Source organism: Papio anubis, chromosome 8 (genome assembly GCF_008728515.1).
Source record: "Papio anubis isolate 15944 chromosome 8, Panubis1.0, whole genome shotgun sequence".
Classification (NCBI taxonomy): domain Eukaryota; kingdom Metazoa; phylum Chordata; class Mammalia; order Primates; family Cercopithecidae; genus Papio; species Papio anubis.
In genome coordinates, this window is record NC_044983.1 from 186,012 (window position 1) to 205,678 (window position 19,667).

General features: G+C 40.0%; 1 protein-coding gene across 14 annotated transcripts in view; it reads left to right on the forward strand.

Annotated features, from left to right (window-relative positions):
• The window catches only part of FBXO25 (F-box protein 25), a 73,773-nt gene that overhangs the window by 19,468 nt on the left and 34,638 nt on the right, over positions 1-19,667 (forward strand). For 13 of the 14 annotated variants that reach the window (XM_003902367.3, XM_003902364.3, XM_009212428.4 and 10 more), the window contains 3 exons: positions 6,739-6,842; positions 8,276-8,325; positions 11,239-11,331. In XM_003902367.3, coding sequence (XP_003902416.1) covers positions 6,739-6,842; positions 8,276-8,325; positions 11,239-11,331 — 247 coding nt within the window. Of the gene's footprint in view, positions 1-6,738; positions 6,843-8,275; positions 8,326-11,238; positions 11,332-19,667 lie in introns of those variants that run through there. The other variant, XM_009212435.2, reaches the window with a different exon arrangement.

The following is a 19,667-nucleotide window of genomic DNA, read 5'->3' on the forward strand; positions in this document are numbered from 1 at the left end:
AGTTTTTGCTGGCCTTGTCGAAGATTGGATGGTTGCAGGTGTGTGGCTTTATTTCTGAGTTTTCTGTTCTGTTCATTGGTCTATGGGTCTGTTTTTGTACCAGTACAGAAGCTGTTTTGGTTACTGGGGCTTTAAAGTATAGTCTGAAGTTGAGTGTGATGCCAGTGTGATGCCTCTGGCTTTATTCTTTTTGGTTAGGATTGCTTTGGCTATTTGGGCTCTTTTTTCATTCCATATGAATTTTAGAATAGTTTCTAGTTCTTCTTAAATGCATTTTACAATTAATTTGTTTAGCTCTAAGAAAAAAACATGATTTTATATTGCAATAGCATTAAATTTAATGTTTTTTTAAAAAATATGTTTCATCTACTTCTAACTTATTGCAGAGAGTTTTATAAAATTGCCTGTAATGATTTTTTACTGGTTTTCTTCATTTTTATAAATCAAACATCCTTGTAACCACACCCAGGTCAAGGAATAGAACTGGATCATAATCATCCCAGAAGCACCCCCCACATGTCCCATTTCTATTATAATCTACTTCCTCTCCCAAAAAATAACCACTGCCCAAACTCTTACGGTAATCATCTCCCTAATCTTTATAGTTTTATCACCAAGTGTATATCCCTAGACACTATAATTTAGTGTTGTTTTATTCTTAAAATTTGATATGTTTTTTTTTAAAGTCTCTTTTAATCTACACACTTTTCTCTCTATCCCTTTCCTTTTCTTATCTTTTACAATTTTTAAATTTTCTTCTCTTAGCACTTGTAACTTTCTTTTTTTTTTCTAATCAGATAGTTAGTGGTTTGTTTTGATTGATTATTTTCTCTTGAGAGCCAGCTTTTGGATTTGCTTCTTAGTTCTATTCTTTTTCTACTTAATAATATCTGCTTTTATTTGTAATAATTCCACCCTTTCTTTTGGTTCACTTATTCTTTTTCTGGCTTTCTCAGTTATATGTTTAAATAATTTATTTTTATTATTTAAATTTGTATTGATATAGGTATTTAAGCTATAAAGTTTCTTGTGACATTTTCTGAGTCCTATACATTCTCTCTATATTTTCCCAGCCTTTTATAGCTGTATATCTTATATGCAGTATGGTGCTTGATTTTGCTTTGTGAACCGATCCAAGACTGTTTTCCATTTAATAGGTGAGCCAAGTCTGTTTTTTACATGACAGATAACAAGGAACCACCTTGTTCTATTTTATTTGCTTTTACCCTTTTGGTATTTAAGAGGGCTTTCTTGTTTTCTTTTTTTTCTTTCTTTCTTTTTTTTTTTTCCCTTTTACCCTAATGCCTTTATAGCAAACCCTTAGATTCTTTTGTTGGCTCCCCACAGTACCCAATACTGCAGTTAACTGATGGACACCCCACTCCCGGTTGGCCCCTGCACATCTTCTCCCCATCCCTACCACTTCTCTGGTGGTGGTTCTTTGTCTGCATTGTCTGAGCTGGTAACCATGGCATGCTGCACCTTTATCACCATCATGTGCCAGCAGCTCCACAAATAAATACAGACCACCCGGCAGCCACACCTTTGCCTCTGCCTCTAGTCATTTTGGTTTCCGGAGCTTATTCTTTAGTGGGTCGTCCCTCAGCTCCTGGTCATCATACTTCCTGTGTTTGTGTGTACTCATAAAAAATATGTGTGACTTTTATCCTTGATGGTCACTATTTAGATGTTAAATCTTTGGCTTGTATTTTTTTCCTTTGAATATCTTAAATATGTTACTGAACCTATTCTATTCTGGACCTGTAATCCCTACTGCAAAGCCACTCACAAGTCCAGTTTTCATCATTTCTGATTTTACAGACATGTATTCTTAAGGGGGAGAAATTTATAGAACTGAAAACCGTGTGAATACCCTAGTCATGAGGTGGCTGATTTTGTCTGTCCAGGTAAGATGGTGCGGGTAGGGGGTGTGGTGGTCCAAGTGGCACACGCAGGAAGTCACAGGATGTGGGAGGCATTGTTCTGTGTGCCCTGTGCACAGAGTGTGTGATGCCCTTTGATGGGTTTGCAGCCTCATCTGGTGGACTTCCTGGCACAACCCTTCTTTAAGGTTGCTGCATCTGAAGCTCTTTAAGACGGCGTTTCCCTTCGGCCAGATTGCACTCTGTGCACAGTGCAGTTGCTTCTCCCTGTGGAGTGAGATGGGCCCACATTGTCTGTGGCTCCACCTAGCCTTGATGCTTATTGCTCTCTGCTCTGCTGCTCCCTTCATGTAACGAGGGTGTGTTAAGAGTCTGTAAGTGTGTTGTGTTAGATATTTAGGAAGGGAATGTTAATCCTAAAAATAGGTTTCCCATCTTTTAACTTACATAAAATTGACTGGACTTTTTCTTCTGGATTATCTTTTTATAATTAGAGACTAATAATACACTGATATGAAGTAGCTTTGTATTAGGAAAATGGATAAATGTAAACATTTGCCTACCAGGAGAAAATAATATGACCTGATTGGAAAATGTATGGATAAAAAGCTAGGTTTAGTAGGTAGCCATTGATGAACAGAGTAAGTTAAGACAACCATTGGGGATTGTTCGAGCAGAGATTGTAGCTCCCTTCTGAGGAGGAGCTGACCAAAATGTAGTCCAACTCCTGCTTGACAGAAGAGGTACAGCCAAACTGATCCAAAGGGAGTGTCAGAGGAGGCCAGGTGGGGGTTGTCAGCAACGGTATTTGAGGGTTTGTTCCACTTTGTTTTGGTTTTGGTGAACTTACCACATCTTGCATGTTGTATTACCTTGGCACTTGGAATCATGGCATTTATGCTGAGATTTTTTCTCCCTGACGTCTCTTCTGTTTGATAGCATGTATGTACCTTTCATAATCAGTATCAAACTGAAGTAACTTAAAAAGATAGAAAATTGTATTCATTTTCTAGGGTTCCATAACCACAAACTCAGTGGCTTAAAACCACAGAAATGTCTGTCCTCACAGTTCTGGAGGCCACAAATCCAAAATCAAGGGCTTGGCAGGGTTGCTTCCTAATGGCAACTCAGGAAAGTTGAGTTTATGAGTATGTATTATTTTTTACTACATGTAGTATAGTACTTTAATAATTATTAAAACTTAAGTCATTCACAAATATCACTTTTCTTACTGGTAATAAAAGTTTTCTGACATATCTTACAGCAATATAGTTAAGAACTGATGCCCTTGATTAGCAGTTTTAAAAACCAGAGGCTTACCCTAGCCTGTCTTACTTTCCTAGACTTGTGTGGAAATGATTTGAAGATAATGGCCCATAACACCACATTCCTGTAAAGCCTGTGCTTAGAACCCTAGAGTGGTCTGGGAGATGAAGATTAAGACCTTGTTGTCCATCTCTTAAGGAAAATACCATCAGAGGAAAATGCAAATCTTGTTATAGGTCATCACGAGAATGAGGATTATAATGTATAGAGATTGGGGCTTAATTATGGGAAATAGTTCTGTTTTGGCTCTAGTTTACTTCTGTTTGGAGTTGTTTTGTTGATTCTTCTCTATTCTCTTCTCTTCCTTTTCTTGAGTGGAAAGGAACTTGGGAAAGTCATGCGCTGGCCTTGGGTTGTCAGAGGAAACTTGGAATGTCATTGCCTTTTGGGCACATTTGCAAGCAAGGGGGTGACATATGCTGTGGTGTGGCCTGGGTGTGGGGAGTTGAGGGCTGTTAGCTCCATCATTCAGACATGTTTTAAGTTTATGGAAACTCTGTGTTTCTTACAAGTGCATTTGTGCCCTGTATTTTCAGCTTGTGTTGTATGAGGTTCTATTCTTTGTTTTTAACACTTCCCGCCCCCACCCCATCCCTCCGACATGCACCTCAGACAGCATGAACAAGACAAGCTGCTACTTCCTCTCCTCTCTTACACATTGTCTCTTTATCTTTAATTACAACAAAATACACATAGCATAAAATTGCCATCCTAACCATTTTTGAATGTACGAGTTCAGTGCTGTTAAGTACATTCACATTATTGTGCACCCGTTACTACCATCCATCTCTGGAACTTTTTCTTCTTCCCAAACTGAAACTCTGTCCCCATTAAGTGCTAACTTTTCATTCTCCAGCACCCCCAGACCTAGTAACTGGCTTTCTACTTTCTGTCTGTATGATTTGACTTTTCTGAGTACCTCATATAAGTCACATCAGACACTGTCCCTTTGTGACTGTCTTATCTCACTCAGCATAATGTCCTCAAGTTTCAGCCCTGTTGTAGCATGTGTCAGCATTTCCTTTTTCAGACTGAATAATATTCCATGTTGTGTATAGTGTACACCACAGTTTGTTTATTCGGCCACTGATGGACATGTGGGTTGTTTCCATGTTTAGCTGTTGCAAGTAATACTGCTGTGAACGTGGGTGTACAGGTATCTTTCATTCTCCGCTTTCGGTTCTTTTGAAAATATACCCAGAAGTGAAATTGCTGGATCATACGGTAATTGTATGTTTAGTTTTTTGAAGAACCTCCATACTGTTTCCTATAGCAGCTATACCGTCCTCCATTTCCACCAACACTGCATGAGGGATCCAGTTTCTCCACATCCCTGTCAACACTTGTTTCTTTCTTTCTTTCTTTCTTTTAATTTGCCAGTAGCCTCATAATGAGTGTGAGGTAGTATCTCATTGTAGTGTTAATTTGCATTTACCTAACAATTTGTGATATGGAGCATCTTTTCATGGGCTTGTTGGCTGTTGTATCTCTTCTTTGGAGAAATGTCTGTTGAAGGTGTTTGACATTTTTTAATCAAATTGTTGGGCAGTTTCCCTTGTTTTTAAGTCAGAGTAGGTGATGTTTGTCTTGCTTATGAAACAAAGGTTATAAAAAAAGAACATGTTTGCTATGAAATGTAGTTGATACATGCAGAATGGAAAGATTTATAAATTAAATACTCCTTTATTAACATTTTAATGTGTTGAATTTAAATTTCAGAAGCATTCATCTTTCTTCTCTACTTGTACATTTTTGTTTACCTGACAGTGTAAAACCCACAACCCCAAAATAATGGCTTTTTCCCTGTTTAAAATACTTTGTAAAAATAGTAGCCTAGTTACTGGTTTCTCTAAAGTAGCCATTTTCCCTTGGTTGTCATTTGTGAGCCCAGGCTTAGTCCTCAAGTCTAACATAGACTCCCCAAGGCCCTAACACTGAAGTTCTCTGAGCCCTGCCACTGCCCATGTGGGCCCAAGAAGTGTCCCAGCAGTGCCCAAGAAGGTCACCTCCACCTGTGGAATCCACAGTGTGGGTAGCCCCCAGGGAGCCACAGCCATCTAGGCCCAGATTCACAGGAGGACGCGGTTACTGCAAGTATCTGAACCTGGCCCCACCACCTATGGGCAGAATTGATTCCAGCTCAGTGGTCCATGGGACGTCTTTAGGTTCACCTTGTTTTTTTGTCCCACACTGACGTGCTGGAGCTCAGCTGCATGGAGTGTCCTTCTCCCTGTACCTGTGAGATTAGTCAGCAGTCCTTTCTCCTTCCGCATTCTGTCTTTATTTCTGCGACACTATTTCTGGAGAACATTGTATCTGTGCTTTTCCTTTGATATGTTTGTAATTTTCATTAGAAAAGCCCTTTTAGATTCTAAAGCTTCTACATTCAGTATTTCAATCAATGATAACAAACTGGTATAAGACTAAATATGAAATACAAACATCAACACATTTCTATAAATTGGTGTTATAATGTCTGCTACAAAAAGTTCAGTTGTTTGTATGTTTTTCAAATGCGCTTTGCTTGTCTTGATGATTTACAACTGTTGGCACTGCTGTTTAAAGTCTGTTCTGACAGTGAGAAATTGACTCATTTGGCAGAGTCAGCTGTTTTTACTAGAAGTGAATACTGGTGAGTAGAAAGGAGCTTGTATACAATTTTCTTGTCAAAGAACAATGAGCGGGAAATAAGCAATTTTAGTTCCTTGGATTTGAGCATCACTCTCGCATGCCTTCACCAACCAGCTTGTCTCCACAGAGCTTCCTTCCTCACTTTAGATTGAAAATCTGTTATCAGTGTGTGGAAAATAAAAATTTTACACATCTTTAGTTTTGAAGATATGGATTATTACTATTTACAGGTTTTTTTTTCACTATAAGGAAGAAATTTTTTTAAAAAGTAAAAGGTGTTCACATTGTCTAGTTATTGCCTTATGATTTGATTTTCTTGTTTCACGAAGAAGAAAAACTTTTAATTAAATGTGTTTAAATAGTGAAAATATACATGTCACTTCTTCTGGTTCCACTTAAATGTATTAACATGTATTTGGTTGGTGCTTAATAAAAAAATGTTCAGCGAATAATTAACTTCAGCTAAACCCTTAAAAATATAGGGAGTAAACAGAAATATTGAGTGGTTACTCAGCATGGGGTAAGGGATACAGCAAGTCATTGGTCAGTATCGGGTATCATCATATTCTTACCATCTTTTTTTCTGGAGTTTTAGTAGTTGTTTTTAAAAAATCTCTATGTTTTAATAAAGCATTTCGATGTTTGAAACTACCTTGGATGAGCATATCAAGACCCTTGAGAGGTTCTAAAACATGTTCAGCACTTTCCGGTATAATATTCTCAAAGAACCAGGACACATCTTATTTCTCAAAATGAAAAAAAAAATATATTAGACATTACCCTTGTAATTTCAAGCCCAGAATCTGTCACTTTGAAGTGTTTGTATCGTTTTACAAAAGAAAAGCCAAATGAAGATATCCCTGAAAAAATATTTTAATAGAATATATCTTTATTTCAGTATCTTAAATAGTGAAGATGGAGAAATATTCAATAATGAAGAGCATGAATATGCATCCAAAAAAAGGAAAAAGGACCATTTTAGAAATGACACAAATACTCAAAGTAAGATCATTCTCATTAATTTTATTTTGTCGATTATGTTGAAATACTAAATTACTCTGACAGTGCTATCTTATGAAATAAAAGGTGATACAAATATGTAAATAACAGCCCAGTATCCGGCATCACCCACTTACTTAGTGGTCAGACTTTTTGCAGCTCAACGTTTCAGTGGGTAAGATGTGCAAAAACAAAATAAGAGATGGTACAACCCACAAAACAGCCATGCATATGATCTTGAATTCAACTCATTCTTGAGCAGTGAGGCCAAACTGAGGGGTGTCCTGACTTGAGTTTCGAAGTGACTGAAGATTCAGAGCAGGAGACAGACATTCAGAGCTGTAGTTTAGGATGTTAGATGGCAGCAGGGGAAGGCTGGAGGTGGGACCTGTCTGTGAGAGGGCGTAGGGCTCTATCATGGCACTGCCTTGCAGTATATCCGTGAGTTACCAAGACACATGTTCGTCTATAGTAGGCTCCCTTACCTCAGGGGATAGACCTTCAGTGGATGCCTGAAACTGTGGATAGTACCGAACCTTATGGATACTATGGGTTTTTTTCTGTATATACACACTTATAATAAAGTTTAGTTTATAAATTAGGCACAGCAAGAGATTAACAACAATAATAAAATGAAACAGTTATAGCAAGATGGCCGCCATCGCTCCTCTTGCACTTTGGGGCCATTATGAAGTATGATAAGGGTTCTCTAAACACAAGCACTGCGATACGTCAACAGTTGATCCGATAACCAAGACGGCTACTGAGTGATCAAGGGGCAGGTAGTGTAGGACTCGCTTGACAAAGGGAGGATTCCCATCCCAGGCAGGACAAAGCAGGACAGTGTGAGATTTCATGACACCACCCAGAACGGCACAGAATTTAAAACTTAGGAACGGTTTATTTCTGGAATTTTCCATTTAATGTTTTCAAGCCAAAACTGACTGTGGGTAATTGAAACTGTAGAAGGTGAAACTGTGAATATGGGGGAGACTACTTTATGAAGAAGATAGGGTCACATGGAGAATACAGTTAGTGTGATTCTTGGAACTTTTAACATTTATCTGAAAAATGTGTTTCTGTGGAGTACCATACAGAGCAGTAGAAGAATAGAACTTTTTATTAGGGTACGTAGGAATTTAGTAATGTAATTGCATTTTATAATCATTTATGTCTTCATATGGCTTCAGTTGTTAATAATACTAATTTTCTTCTAAGTTACTAGGACTTGGTACTGTCTGAAATCATTGTTCATATCTTAAACTGATTTAAGAAACAAGGCAATTCTGTTTGCATTGAACCAAGTAAAAGCATTTCTTGTGAATATAGTAAGTCAGATAATTTTGTTAACATGTCCAATTATTTAAATTCCTTTAAAATCTTCATTTTTGAAATGATTTGCCAGATTTAAAAAACCAAGTTAATTTTTATTCTAGGTTTTTATCGTGAAAAATGGATCTATGTCCATAAAGAAAGCACAAAAGAAGTAAGTATTCTTTTATAAATAAGAGAGTATCTTGGATTGTTTCTGTTCAATATGGAGTCACATTAAATACATTTATTAATAAAGTTGCATAAAACACATTTCTTTTGCAATATCAGATCTATGGTTCAAATTCTGACAGATAATAGCATATGAGGAGCTTTTGAGGTAGTGATTCTCCATTGTGTGTGCTTGCATGTGCGTGTGGTATGTGACTGTATTTGTGCATACATTGGTGTGTGTTGTATATATGGTGTGTATGTATGGTTGTGCATGTATTTGCACATATTGGTGTGTGGGACGTATGGTGTGTGTTAGCATGTGGTATATGTGTGCAGTGTGTTGTTCCTGCCTACCTGTACATATCTGAGTCAGCAGCAGGCCTATTTAAACCAAGCATGGACTCCTGCAGTCATACGCATTTTCTCTGTGTTAGCATGAACCTCTGATGCTGATGGGCGTGTGTCCTCCCTGTGGCATGTTTTGGAGCGTAGGACATCTGTGAGCCCCCTCATTCCACGTAAAGAGTGGCTAACATGAAATTAGTAATTGGGTTGGGTTTGCGCAGAGCCATGTGAACTCCTTCCCTGCCTTTCTTTTCCCAAGTTAGGCTAAAGCTTTTTCATGAGCCATAAGACAAACCAGAGAGCTTCAAGCTGTTTCCTGTTTCTTTACTAGGATCAGGGAAGTTGAGTTCCTTTTATAGTCCTAGAAACTCTGCATTTGCTTTATTTTGCAACAATTGGGGAAAATAATTTAGGGAACTATTGTCTATCACCTGTTTTTTTAGGGTAAGTTAAATATTCCAGAAATGTTTATAGATGCTCTGAAGCTAGTCCAACTTCCTAGAAACTGAAGGATTAGATTCTGAGAAAGAAAACTTAATCTATTCGGTTATGGTTAGTGGGTATAGAATGAATCAGATCCTTAATATACACTCTAATATACCATTAGAAGATTGTTTGACAGAATCTAACCTAGTTTTTAAAAAACGAAATTTAGTGCTCATGAAAGACCATTAAATATTTCATCTGCTCTGTTGCCATCCTGATTACAGAGCAGAGGATCCCATCCAAGCTAGCATGTGCAGGAAAAGAGGATCTTATTGTGAGGCTATGGGAATGTTCCCTGGAATCCCAGGAACCAGGATCCTAGAACCAGGTTGAGAGGGACCAGAACTAGGACTGGGCACTGGTGTCCCTGCACCATGTCATGTCTCCACACCGTGACCTGGTATAGAGCAAGTGCCTGCTGCTTATCCATGCTAGCTGGTGTCTCACCGCTCTGAGGTTACATGCTGTGGTTCTAGGTCCAGACATGCTCTTTGTGGTCTGCTCTGTGAATCAGATTTAATTTTCAGTTGTGAGATGGGTGGTGACCTTGGAAAGTGCCTGCTGCACCATCATGTAGAATTAAGAGAGAGAAATAAAATAGGAATATCAACTGTGAGGGATTTCAGATAATTATCTATATCAAAATTAGCATTTCCTTTCCCCCAGAGTTCCCAGGAAAATGTTTTCTGCATAGCAGGCACTCAGTCAACATATTTGGATGTTTTAAATGAATTTCGTTGAGTTGTGCACACAGTAGGGCGATTGGGGTTGACGCACAGAAGCACATGAGCCTCTGAGTATATCAGCTATCAGAGACAAAGGTGCTGTGACTCCAGCTGCTTTCTCTAGGACATCTCAAGTCACCTGTTTGGAATTTGAGATCGATCATCTCATGTTTTTTATTATTGTTCTCCAGCTTATTTATCTCTACAACTTTGAAATGAAAATCTGTAGATTTTAAATATTTCAAATATGGAGGATGGAAATGGAGTTTAAAATGACTTCTGAAACCTAATGTGCTAATCTACACAAACCAGTATAGGATAAGGGTGTATCATGGCAGAAAAACATCTAGGAGAATAGCAGCAGTGTTTACAGTACTGAAAATAAATTGTTTCATTTTCTTCCTTTGGTTCTTGGACCTGTGGATCTAATCACCAGTTTTTTTGGTGTTTTGGGTTCTTGGCATCCGTGCTCCCAGCCTGAAAGCTGCCCATGGTCACAACCAGCACTTGCCTTCAGCCCTTTGCATCCCAATGCTGGTTTTCAGAGGCACCTTCTTGCTGCCGAAGCGCCTCTCCCAGCTGTGATCCTTGTGGTTGAGCATACTTCCAACCTGGGCAGTGCATGCCTCCCCCGCAGAGAAATCCTGTGTTTCAACTGTATATTTATAACACCTACATCCTTACAATGCAGCTAAGCACGTGATTTATGTATTTTTAGTTGCGTGGCCTAGAATAATCCAGTTTTTTTATGATCTTAGCCTTAACGTCATCCACACCCCAGTTTGTCCCCAGCAAAATAAACCAGCAAGATTTTTAAAAAAATTTTCTATTATACTTTAAGTTCTAGGTTACATGTGCACAACGTGCAGGTTTGTTACATATGTATACATGTGCCATGTTGGTGTGCTGCATCCATTAACTCATCATTTACATTAGGTATATCTCCTAATGCTGTCCCTGCCCTCTCCCCACACCCCACGACAGGCCCCGGTGTGTGATGTTCCTCTTCCTGTGTCCAAGTGTTCTCATTGTTCAATTCCCATCTATGTGTGAGAATATGCGGTGTTTGGTTTTCTGTTCTGCAAACCAGCAAGATATTTAATATACATTTTTCTTTGTCATTACTTCAGCAGGTGGTAAAAAATGTCAGTTAACGGTGTCTCAGTTATACATAAACAGCTTAAATTATTAGCATTGCTATAATTTTACTATTCTCTCATCTAAATCTAAAATCAGTCTTCAGGATAAAAACAAATGTCCTTTGCCAAAATGTTTTTTTAATTGCACAATTAATTGACATTAACTGCCAGTTCTTTTTGGCTGATTGACTAATTTTAACTTCTGTGTTGCTCTTCCAGAGGCATGGCTATTGCACCTTGGGAGAGGCCTTTAATCGGTTAGACTTCTCAAGTGCAATTCAAGATATCCGAAGGTTTAATTATGTGGTCAAAGTAAGTGTTCTACATGAAAAACTACTTTGATGACTCTTTTGAACAATTATATTTTGAAGATTGTAAGTGTACAACGTTTGAGATGCTTTTGGCAGCTTGAAGGTGTGCCTGTTTGCTGCATATAATCGAAAAACAGAAGGGAACAAGTTCAGGAGAAAACAGTGAGATTGGAGGATTTCTCCAGTGTTGGTGGCAGAGGTTGCAGAGCCTCAGTGGGAGCAAACAGTCATCTCCCTGTGGCTCTGTGGTTGCTGAGGATGCCACAAAGTGGTCCCCCGGGGGTTGCACCATGCATCTACGTACCGTGTCAGTGATAGAACGGTCATGGGATCTTTACCTGATGATTTTGCAAATGTTTTCTGCTTCACGTTTTTCACAAAGAATGAGCCTTACGTCACAGAGGAAGAAGTAGCTAATAGAAAACAGGAATTTCATACAAAATAGAATTCCACAAAAGCCTTATTGCATTAATGATATCCTTTTGGAAGAAACTTTTATCTTGGGCCACACTCAAAAAGAAAGGATCATAGCCATATATTCCATTTATTGTTTGCTTTTGTCTAAAGATTAATTACTATGTGATTTATGCACCTTCATTCTATGGATAAAATAGAAGCTGTAGTTTATGAAGCTATTAATTTTGTGTTTCTAATGGTTTTGTGAGACATTGGAAAATGCTTCCTTTAATTGCTTTTAGACATTTAAAAGTGCTACTGGGAGGACAGAAAATTTAGGGAATTAAATAACTGTAAGTCTTAGATAATTTTATTTGTTATGTTTGGTTCTGAGCAGAATTTCCAGGGCTTCTTATGTAACTACTACTTACAACTCCTGTTGTGCTCCATTCTTCACTGAAGCCCAGCCAACACATGCAGGCTGGACTTCCCCGGTGTTTTCTGAGTCCTCCTTTAGATATTTACACGCTGGCCAGCAGGGTGTTCTCGATAGGTACCTTTCTTGTAGATGATGGAATGCACATTTGACTCAGCCTTGTGGAAATTTTCAAGACTTAAGTAGGCAGGAAAAACATCAGCAGAGAGGTCTGTTTAGCAGTAAGTATTTCTCCACGTAGCTCTCTGATAGTTCAGACCATACTGAGTCGCTTTATAGTAGCAATTAATTCTTGGTGTGAGTGAGAGTGGGATGGGGCGCAGCAGGAAGTCACTGGCTCCTGGTGATTTCTGCTCTGTCATCTTTGGTCACTGACTCTGGAGAAGGTGCGAGTGTTTTGTGCTTTATCAGAGGGGGGTCCGTAGACCAGGGCCAGTATTTTATCAGTTTCAGTCATTTGAATGACTGCATGATTTTTTTTTGTCTGTGTACCACATACTACTATAATTTGCTAAGTCGCTTTTCTTCAAATTTACTTTTTTAAACAGAAATACCTACTTTAGCCTCATCCTAAACACTAATACCTGTGAAATGGTAAATTTTCTGTCGGTCGTTTGTCTAATACGTATAAAATAAATGCATAACTATAAAAATTAAAATGTGCTATGCACTCATGTACCAACTAAACTTACCTTGCAACCGTCTTGAGAAGGGCTGTGTTTCTCCAAACCACCTCTCAGAGGTGGAGCAAGGGAACTGGTGAGCCTAGGAAGCAGAAGGGCTGCATTGTTGCATGACTGTCCCAGCAGCCTCACAGGTCTGTGCATCTCTGTTGATTGCTGCCTTCGAAGCAGAGCCTTGCTTGGCTCATCTGTGTTCCTGCTCTGTGGGAATCCCACCTTCCCTCTCCTGCAGTCGCTCCAGACCTTTCACAAGTCCAGCAAAGTTACCTCTAAAAGGTGATTTGCTCATGCTTACCTTCTGCTAAAAACAAAAACAAGCAGCAGCCTTTGTGACTGTGGGAAAGCCTGAGCCTGTGTCTTGCCTTGGATTGAGCTCCTGCATGTCCCCATCCTAATTCTGCCCTCCCTGGCCCATGCCAGTACCCTCTGCCATTGGCTTTCTTTCAGTGTGTACTATTTTTTTTTCACTTTATCAAGTGCATTTGTCATGCATGCTGTGCAGGTATTTGGTATTTGTTTGCTGTTTTAAATGTTTATAGCAACACTTACTGCAACAGCTGAGAGGATTCTCTTGGAGTTCTTCTAAATAATAGGATTTTCCATAATTTAGGCTGAGTTGTCCATAATGTCACTCAGTATTATTAGAATACCTATAAACTAGAAACGTAGAAGCATTTTTTTGAAATGCTTGATAAAAGGTTTCCTTTTTTTCTAACAGCATTTAGTAATATCTGCCCTTAAGAATTTGTGTGCAAAACTTAATATGTATCTTTTTTGTTTTGTTTTGTTTTGTTTTGTTTTTAGGTGGAGTCTCACTCTGTTGCCCAGGGTGGAGTGCAGTGGCACGATCTCTGCTCACTGCAACCTCTGCTTCCTGGGTTCAAGTGATTCTCCTGCCTCAGCCTCCTGAGTAGCTGGGATTACAGGCATGCACCATGATGCCTGGCTAATTCTTTTTTGTATTTTTAGTACAGATGGGGTTTCACCATGTTGGCCAGGCTGGTCTCAAACTCCTGACCTTAAGTGATCCACCTGCCTCGGCCTCCCAAAGTGCTGGGATTACAGGTGTGAGCCACCATGCCCAGCCTGTATCTTTCAACTAACATTTTGTTTTATGTAAAATCATTTTGTCCATCTAAACTTACGAATTTTAAACTGAGACTAATCAATAATTACTAGTCTTAGGATAAAAGCTAGTATAGAATATAGTGTTCAATTACAGATTGTTTCAGTTGTCAAAGATACGTAGTTTGGAATGGAAATTTCGTTTTTACTCTAATCTTTGAAGTTGAGTTTGAGCCAGGTGTGGTGTTAGAGGCATAAAATGGCCCCAGCTTTTGTTCACTGTCCAGGGGCAGATGCTCTTCACTCAAGGCAGGAGGAGCCCGTCAGTGTTGGCATCACTGAGCACCTCCTGTGTGCAGATCAACGTACCTTGTCTTTTCTAACTAATCCTTTCAAGAAACTTTGAAATCCAGTTCTGTTCACACTCCCACCATGAAATCTTGTTTGCCAGTGATCACAGGGTTTTGGCAATACCAACGCAAGCCTACCTGGCTGGGACCTTGGCCTCGCCACCCCCATCATAGCAGCAGCACCTCCACCTCCCTGGCCCTCAAGTGTGCCAGTGGTCACGTGTTTAAATTGCCTGTATCCCTGTCCCAGTTGAGCCCCAGGAGCAGGGGCTTGGTTTGTTCACTGCTGTTCACCCACTGCTGAAAATAACACCCCGTTTGTCAAAGTGGAGTAAGTATGTCCCAGCTCCAGTGAGGAGCTGCACTTCCATGAACTCGGAGGTGCCCAGCAAACCCAGGACGGCTGTAAACACAGAGAGGGAGACCAGTACCCAAAAGCTGTCTGGAGGAAGTAGAACTGGGTCCTGAGCCTGTAGGTTAATGTGACTGTGGGTTTTACACATTTGTTGTCATTCCCTTGGAGTCCTGGGCTTGCGTATAGCACTGAGAAGAACAGCCTGCTCCCTCGCCCCACTGGCAGTCAGGAGGTGGCTTCTGACAGCCAGGCGCGAACAGCCCCAGGCTTGGGAGGTGCATGCAGGGCAGTGCACGGCATGAAAGCTTCCTGAAAGCTACACGGTGTGCAACTGAAATTTATAAAAATGTTAAGTATGCTGTGTTTGCTACACACATCTGTAGGAAAAACGTTTTCAGAATTGTAAAGTTTATACATCTAATTTTAGTTATTTGGTAAATTATCTGAAGTACTTCATTCTCTGCCTATGGCTGGACCAATTAGATAGTACATCCAGTGTCACATACTTTCAGGGGTAGAGTATTTTTAGTTTAGTGTCTTACCACCATTTAGTTTTATGTTTTCATTTGCTTTAGATGTAGGCAAAGAGTCGGTCACTGTTGTCTTTATTCAAAAATTTCTGTGTCCCTGGGCGTTGCTCTGCCCCTCCAAGACCCCCCAGTCCTGTTTCCTTTAGCCCGCCTGCTCCTCATGTCTGGAGATGGACTTCTGCTTCCCAGTATCCCAGGGATCTATTAAATGGGGAAAAGTGGCCAGGTGCAGTGACTCACACCTGCAATCCCAGCACTTTGGGAGGCCGAGGCAGGAGGCCAGCCTGGGCAACATAGGGAGACCCTGTTTTTACAGATAATAATAAGCAAGTAAGGAAAGACATCTCAGGCTAGAATCTCTGGCTATCTGAAGATTTTTTTTTTTAATTTTTTTCATAATTTCTGCTAATGACTACGCCATAGCAGCAAGTTAATAGCAGCAGCCTCACAGCAGCGCATGGGAAAGATGCTCAGTGAGTGACCCTCAGCCCTCCCCGGTGTGGACTTGAGGGTGAGGCAGGGAGGGAGAGAGGCTCTGCAGCCACATGGCCGCTGTTGGAGTTCTCTCTCTTTCTTATTTATTTACTCAGGGATCTCAAGCATATGACTTCATTATCTCATCCATAGTATCTGGTAGATTTTAGCATCTACCTCAGAGCACTGTTACAAAGATTAGATTATTCCATCATAGGAAGCTCTTAGAACAGTCTGTACTCTGTGTTAGCCACTATTTTTATTTTCTTTTGAGGAGGATTTAGGCAGAGGGATGACAGCTGCATGGAGATACATTTATGACCCAAGAGGTAAAGATGAGAAAATGGGGCCCAGAGAGATGGGCTGAAGGTCACAATGGAATCAAGGACAGAGACCAAAAGTGCAGTCATCCTGACAGCCGTGAAGAGCTTTTTCATTAAGATGTCATTTTCTAAGTCTATAAACTTTGATTTTCCTCTCATGTAAATTAAGTGACTTTCTTAAATGCGTCATGACTTTTTTTTTTCAAATTTTTTTTTTTTTAATTTAAGTTCTGGGATACATGTACAGAATGTGCAGGTTTGTTACAGGTATACACATGCCATGGTGGTTTGCTGCACCCATCAACCCGTCATCTCCTTTAGGTATTTCTCTTAATGCTATCCCTCCTCTAGCCCCCGAACCCCCGACAGGCCCTGGTGTGTGATGTTCCCCTCCCTGTGTCCATGTGTTGTCATTGTTCACCTCCCACTTATGAATAAGAACATGTGGTGTTTGGTTTTCTGTTCTTGTGTTAGTTTGCTGAGAATGATGGTTTCCAGCTTCATCCATGTCCTTGCAAAGGACATGAACTCATCCTTTTTTATGGCTGCATAGTATTCCATGGTGTATATGTGCCACATTTTCTTTATCCCGTCTATCACCGATGGGCATTTGGGTTGGTTCCAAGTCTGCTATTGTGAACAGTGCCGCAGTAAACATATGTGTGTGTGTGTGTGTGTCTTTATAGTAGAATGATTTATAATCTTTTCATCATGCTACCTGACTTCAGACTATATTACAAGGCTACAGTAACCAAAACAGCGTGATACTGGTACCAAAAACAGATATATAGACCAATTGAACAGAACAGAGGCCTCAGAAATAACACCACACATCTACAACCATCTAATCTTTCACAGACCTGACAAAAACAAGCAGTGGGGAAAGGATTCTCTATTTAATAAATGCTGTTGGGAAAACTGGCTAGCCATATGCAGAAAACTGAAACTGGACCACTTCCTTACACCTTTTACAAAAATTAACTCAAGATGGATTAAAGACTTAAACATAAGACCTAAAACCATAAAAACCCTACAAGAAAACCTAGGCAATACCATTCAGGACATAGGGATGGGCAAAGACTTCATGACTAAAATACCAAAAGCAATTGCAACAAAAGCCAGAATTGACAAATGGGATCTAGTTAAACTAAAGCGCTTCTGCATAGCTAAAGAAACTATCGGCCGGGCGCGGTGGCTCAAGCCTGTAATCCCAGCACTTTGGGAGGCCGAGACGGGCGGATCATGAGGTCAGGAGATCGAGACCATCCTGGCTAACACGGTGAAACCCCGTCTCTACTAAAAAATACAAAAAACTAGCCGGGCGAGGTAGTGGGTGCCTGTAGTCCCAGCTACTCGGGAGGCTGAGGCCAGAGAATGGCGTAAACCCGGGAGGCGGAGCTTGCAGTGAGCTGAGATCCGGCCACTGCACTCCAGCCTGGGTGACAGCGAGACTCCGTCTCAAAAAAAAAAAAAAAACTATCATCAGAGTGAAGAGGCAACGTACAGAAAGGGAGAAAGTTTTTGCAATCAATCCATCTGACAAAGGGCTAATATCCAGAATCTACAAAGAACTTAAACAAATTTACAAGAAAAAAGCAATCCCATCAAAGTGGGTAAAGGATATGAACGGACACTTCTCAAAAGAAGAAATTTATGCAGCCAACAAGCATATGAAAAAATGCTCATCACTGGTCATTAGAGAAGTGCAAGTCAAAACCACAGTGAGATACCATCTCACACCAGTTAGAATGGCAATCATTAAAAAGTCAGGAAACAACAGGTGCTGGAGAGGCTGTGGAGAAATAGGAACACTTTTTACACTGTTGATGGGAGTATAAGTTCAACCGTTGTGGAAGACAGTGTGGTGGTGATGATTCCTCAAGGATCTAGAACCAGAAATACCATTTGACCCAGCAATCCCATATGACATTTTAAAATAATGACCTGGCAAATTAGATGGAACTGTCGAAAAGGGCTGTCTTTAAAATTTCAGATCGTATTGCTAATCAAGCTTTTGTTTGCTCTGGTGAGTGTTGTTTTAAGCGACACAATCCAATGCTAATTTATTGTTGTATATTAATTTATTCAGTAGGCCCTGCTATATCCCAAGCACCTGGCAAGTAGTAGGTACTTGTTATTCCTAAAATGAATGAGTGACTGAGCATACAAACCAACTGTTGTATACATAAATATTTTCTAAGTTACTCCAATTATTTTTTTACCACAGTTAAACTCCTCCATAAATTCTACTTGAAGAACTATTAAGATACTCTAAGATAATTACATTTTTGCTGATTGTTGTACTGAACCTACAGGTTGCTTTTTTGTTTTTTTCCTTCAAGCAAACTGCATAGTCAGAAACAGGAAGTTATTTTCACTTTTTTAAAATTTTATTTTGTATTTTTTTGAGACAGAGCTTTGTCGCCCAGGCTGGAGTGCAGTGGTGTAATCTTGGCTTACTGCAACCTCCGCCCCCGCCGGGTTCAAGAGATTCTCCTGCCTCAGCTTCCCGAGTAGCTGGGATTTCAGGCACTTGCCACCACGCCCAGTTAATTTTTGTATTTTTAGTAGAGAGGGGGTTTTGCCATATGGGTCAGGCTGGTCTCGAACTCCTGACCTCAGGTGATCCGGCTGCCTCGGCCTCCCAGTGTGCTGGGATTACAGGCGTGAGCCACTGCGCCCGGCCTATTTCCACTTTATAAAAAGATTCTACACAAAGATGTCCTCTAATTTCCTAAGTTAGCAGGACTTTACTTATACAGAAAAAGATATATTTACATATATATTTTTCAATTTTCCTAACTGTTGATTCAAGAATTGGTTGTAGGCTATTTAATTCCAGGTACTTCCCTATAATTGCCCCCTTAAAAATGCCAGATTAAAGTGTATTAACAAAGTATGCTAATGCTCTTAAGAACAGATTTGTTAAAGAAAGTCCAAGAAATGACGGTGTTGTCACCATTCAGAAATGTCCATTTCCATTGAAGGAAGTGCTACTCGGCTCATCCAAGAGTTTGACCTCAGTTGAATTAAATTTGACCTCGTAGCTCTGATGTTTTTAAGAAAAATTGAACATAAATTGCTGACAATGGTGGATAGGTGGTGTCAGGCAGTTTGAGCACACTGGGAACATAAGTCTCCTCATTAGATGGCATGCCAAAAAGAGCTTGTTCTCCAGGCAAATATCCAGATTATGTTGGAAGTTTGAAATGCCGGTATTAATAATACTCTGCAAGTATCCACTGCCATCTTCATTTTTCTTTAATTCTTACCATATTTATCCTATCAACAAGATAATTTGTAGAGTATGACTAAACGCAGCAACTAAGAATGCTTTTACCAAAATAAAATTATATGTTGTGTAATAGTTCAGTTTCAGATAAAAAAGCAGTCTGTCTTTCTGCCGGTGCTAGAAGTCAGTGAACATTTGACAGAGAGTCAAAATGGTTCCCAAGAAAAGCAGAGAAAAGGGACAACCCCCAAAATAGGATCACCTCTCACAGACCACTGCTTGAGCAGCTTGTGAGTTGTAAGAGGGGCGCTGGTTCCTAAGCCTGAAGTGGAGGACATGTTTTAGTCCAGCCTGCATGAGGTTGTAGTGTGGTGCTTCCTTACCTCGGGGCAGGGGCGGGCAGGCAGTCCACACACTGCTAAAGGACCGAGGAAAGTGGCTGGAGCTTCCAGAGAACTGATGAAAACTACAAAGTCTGCATGGTTCTGCATTG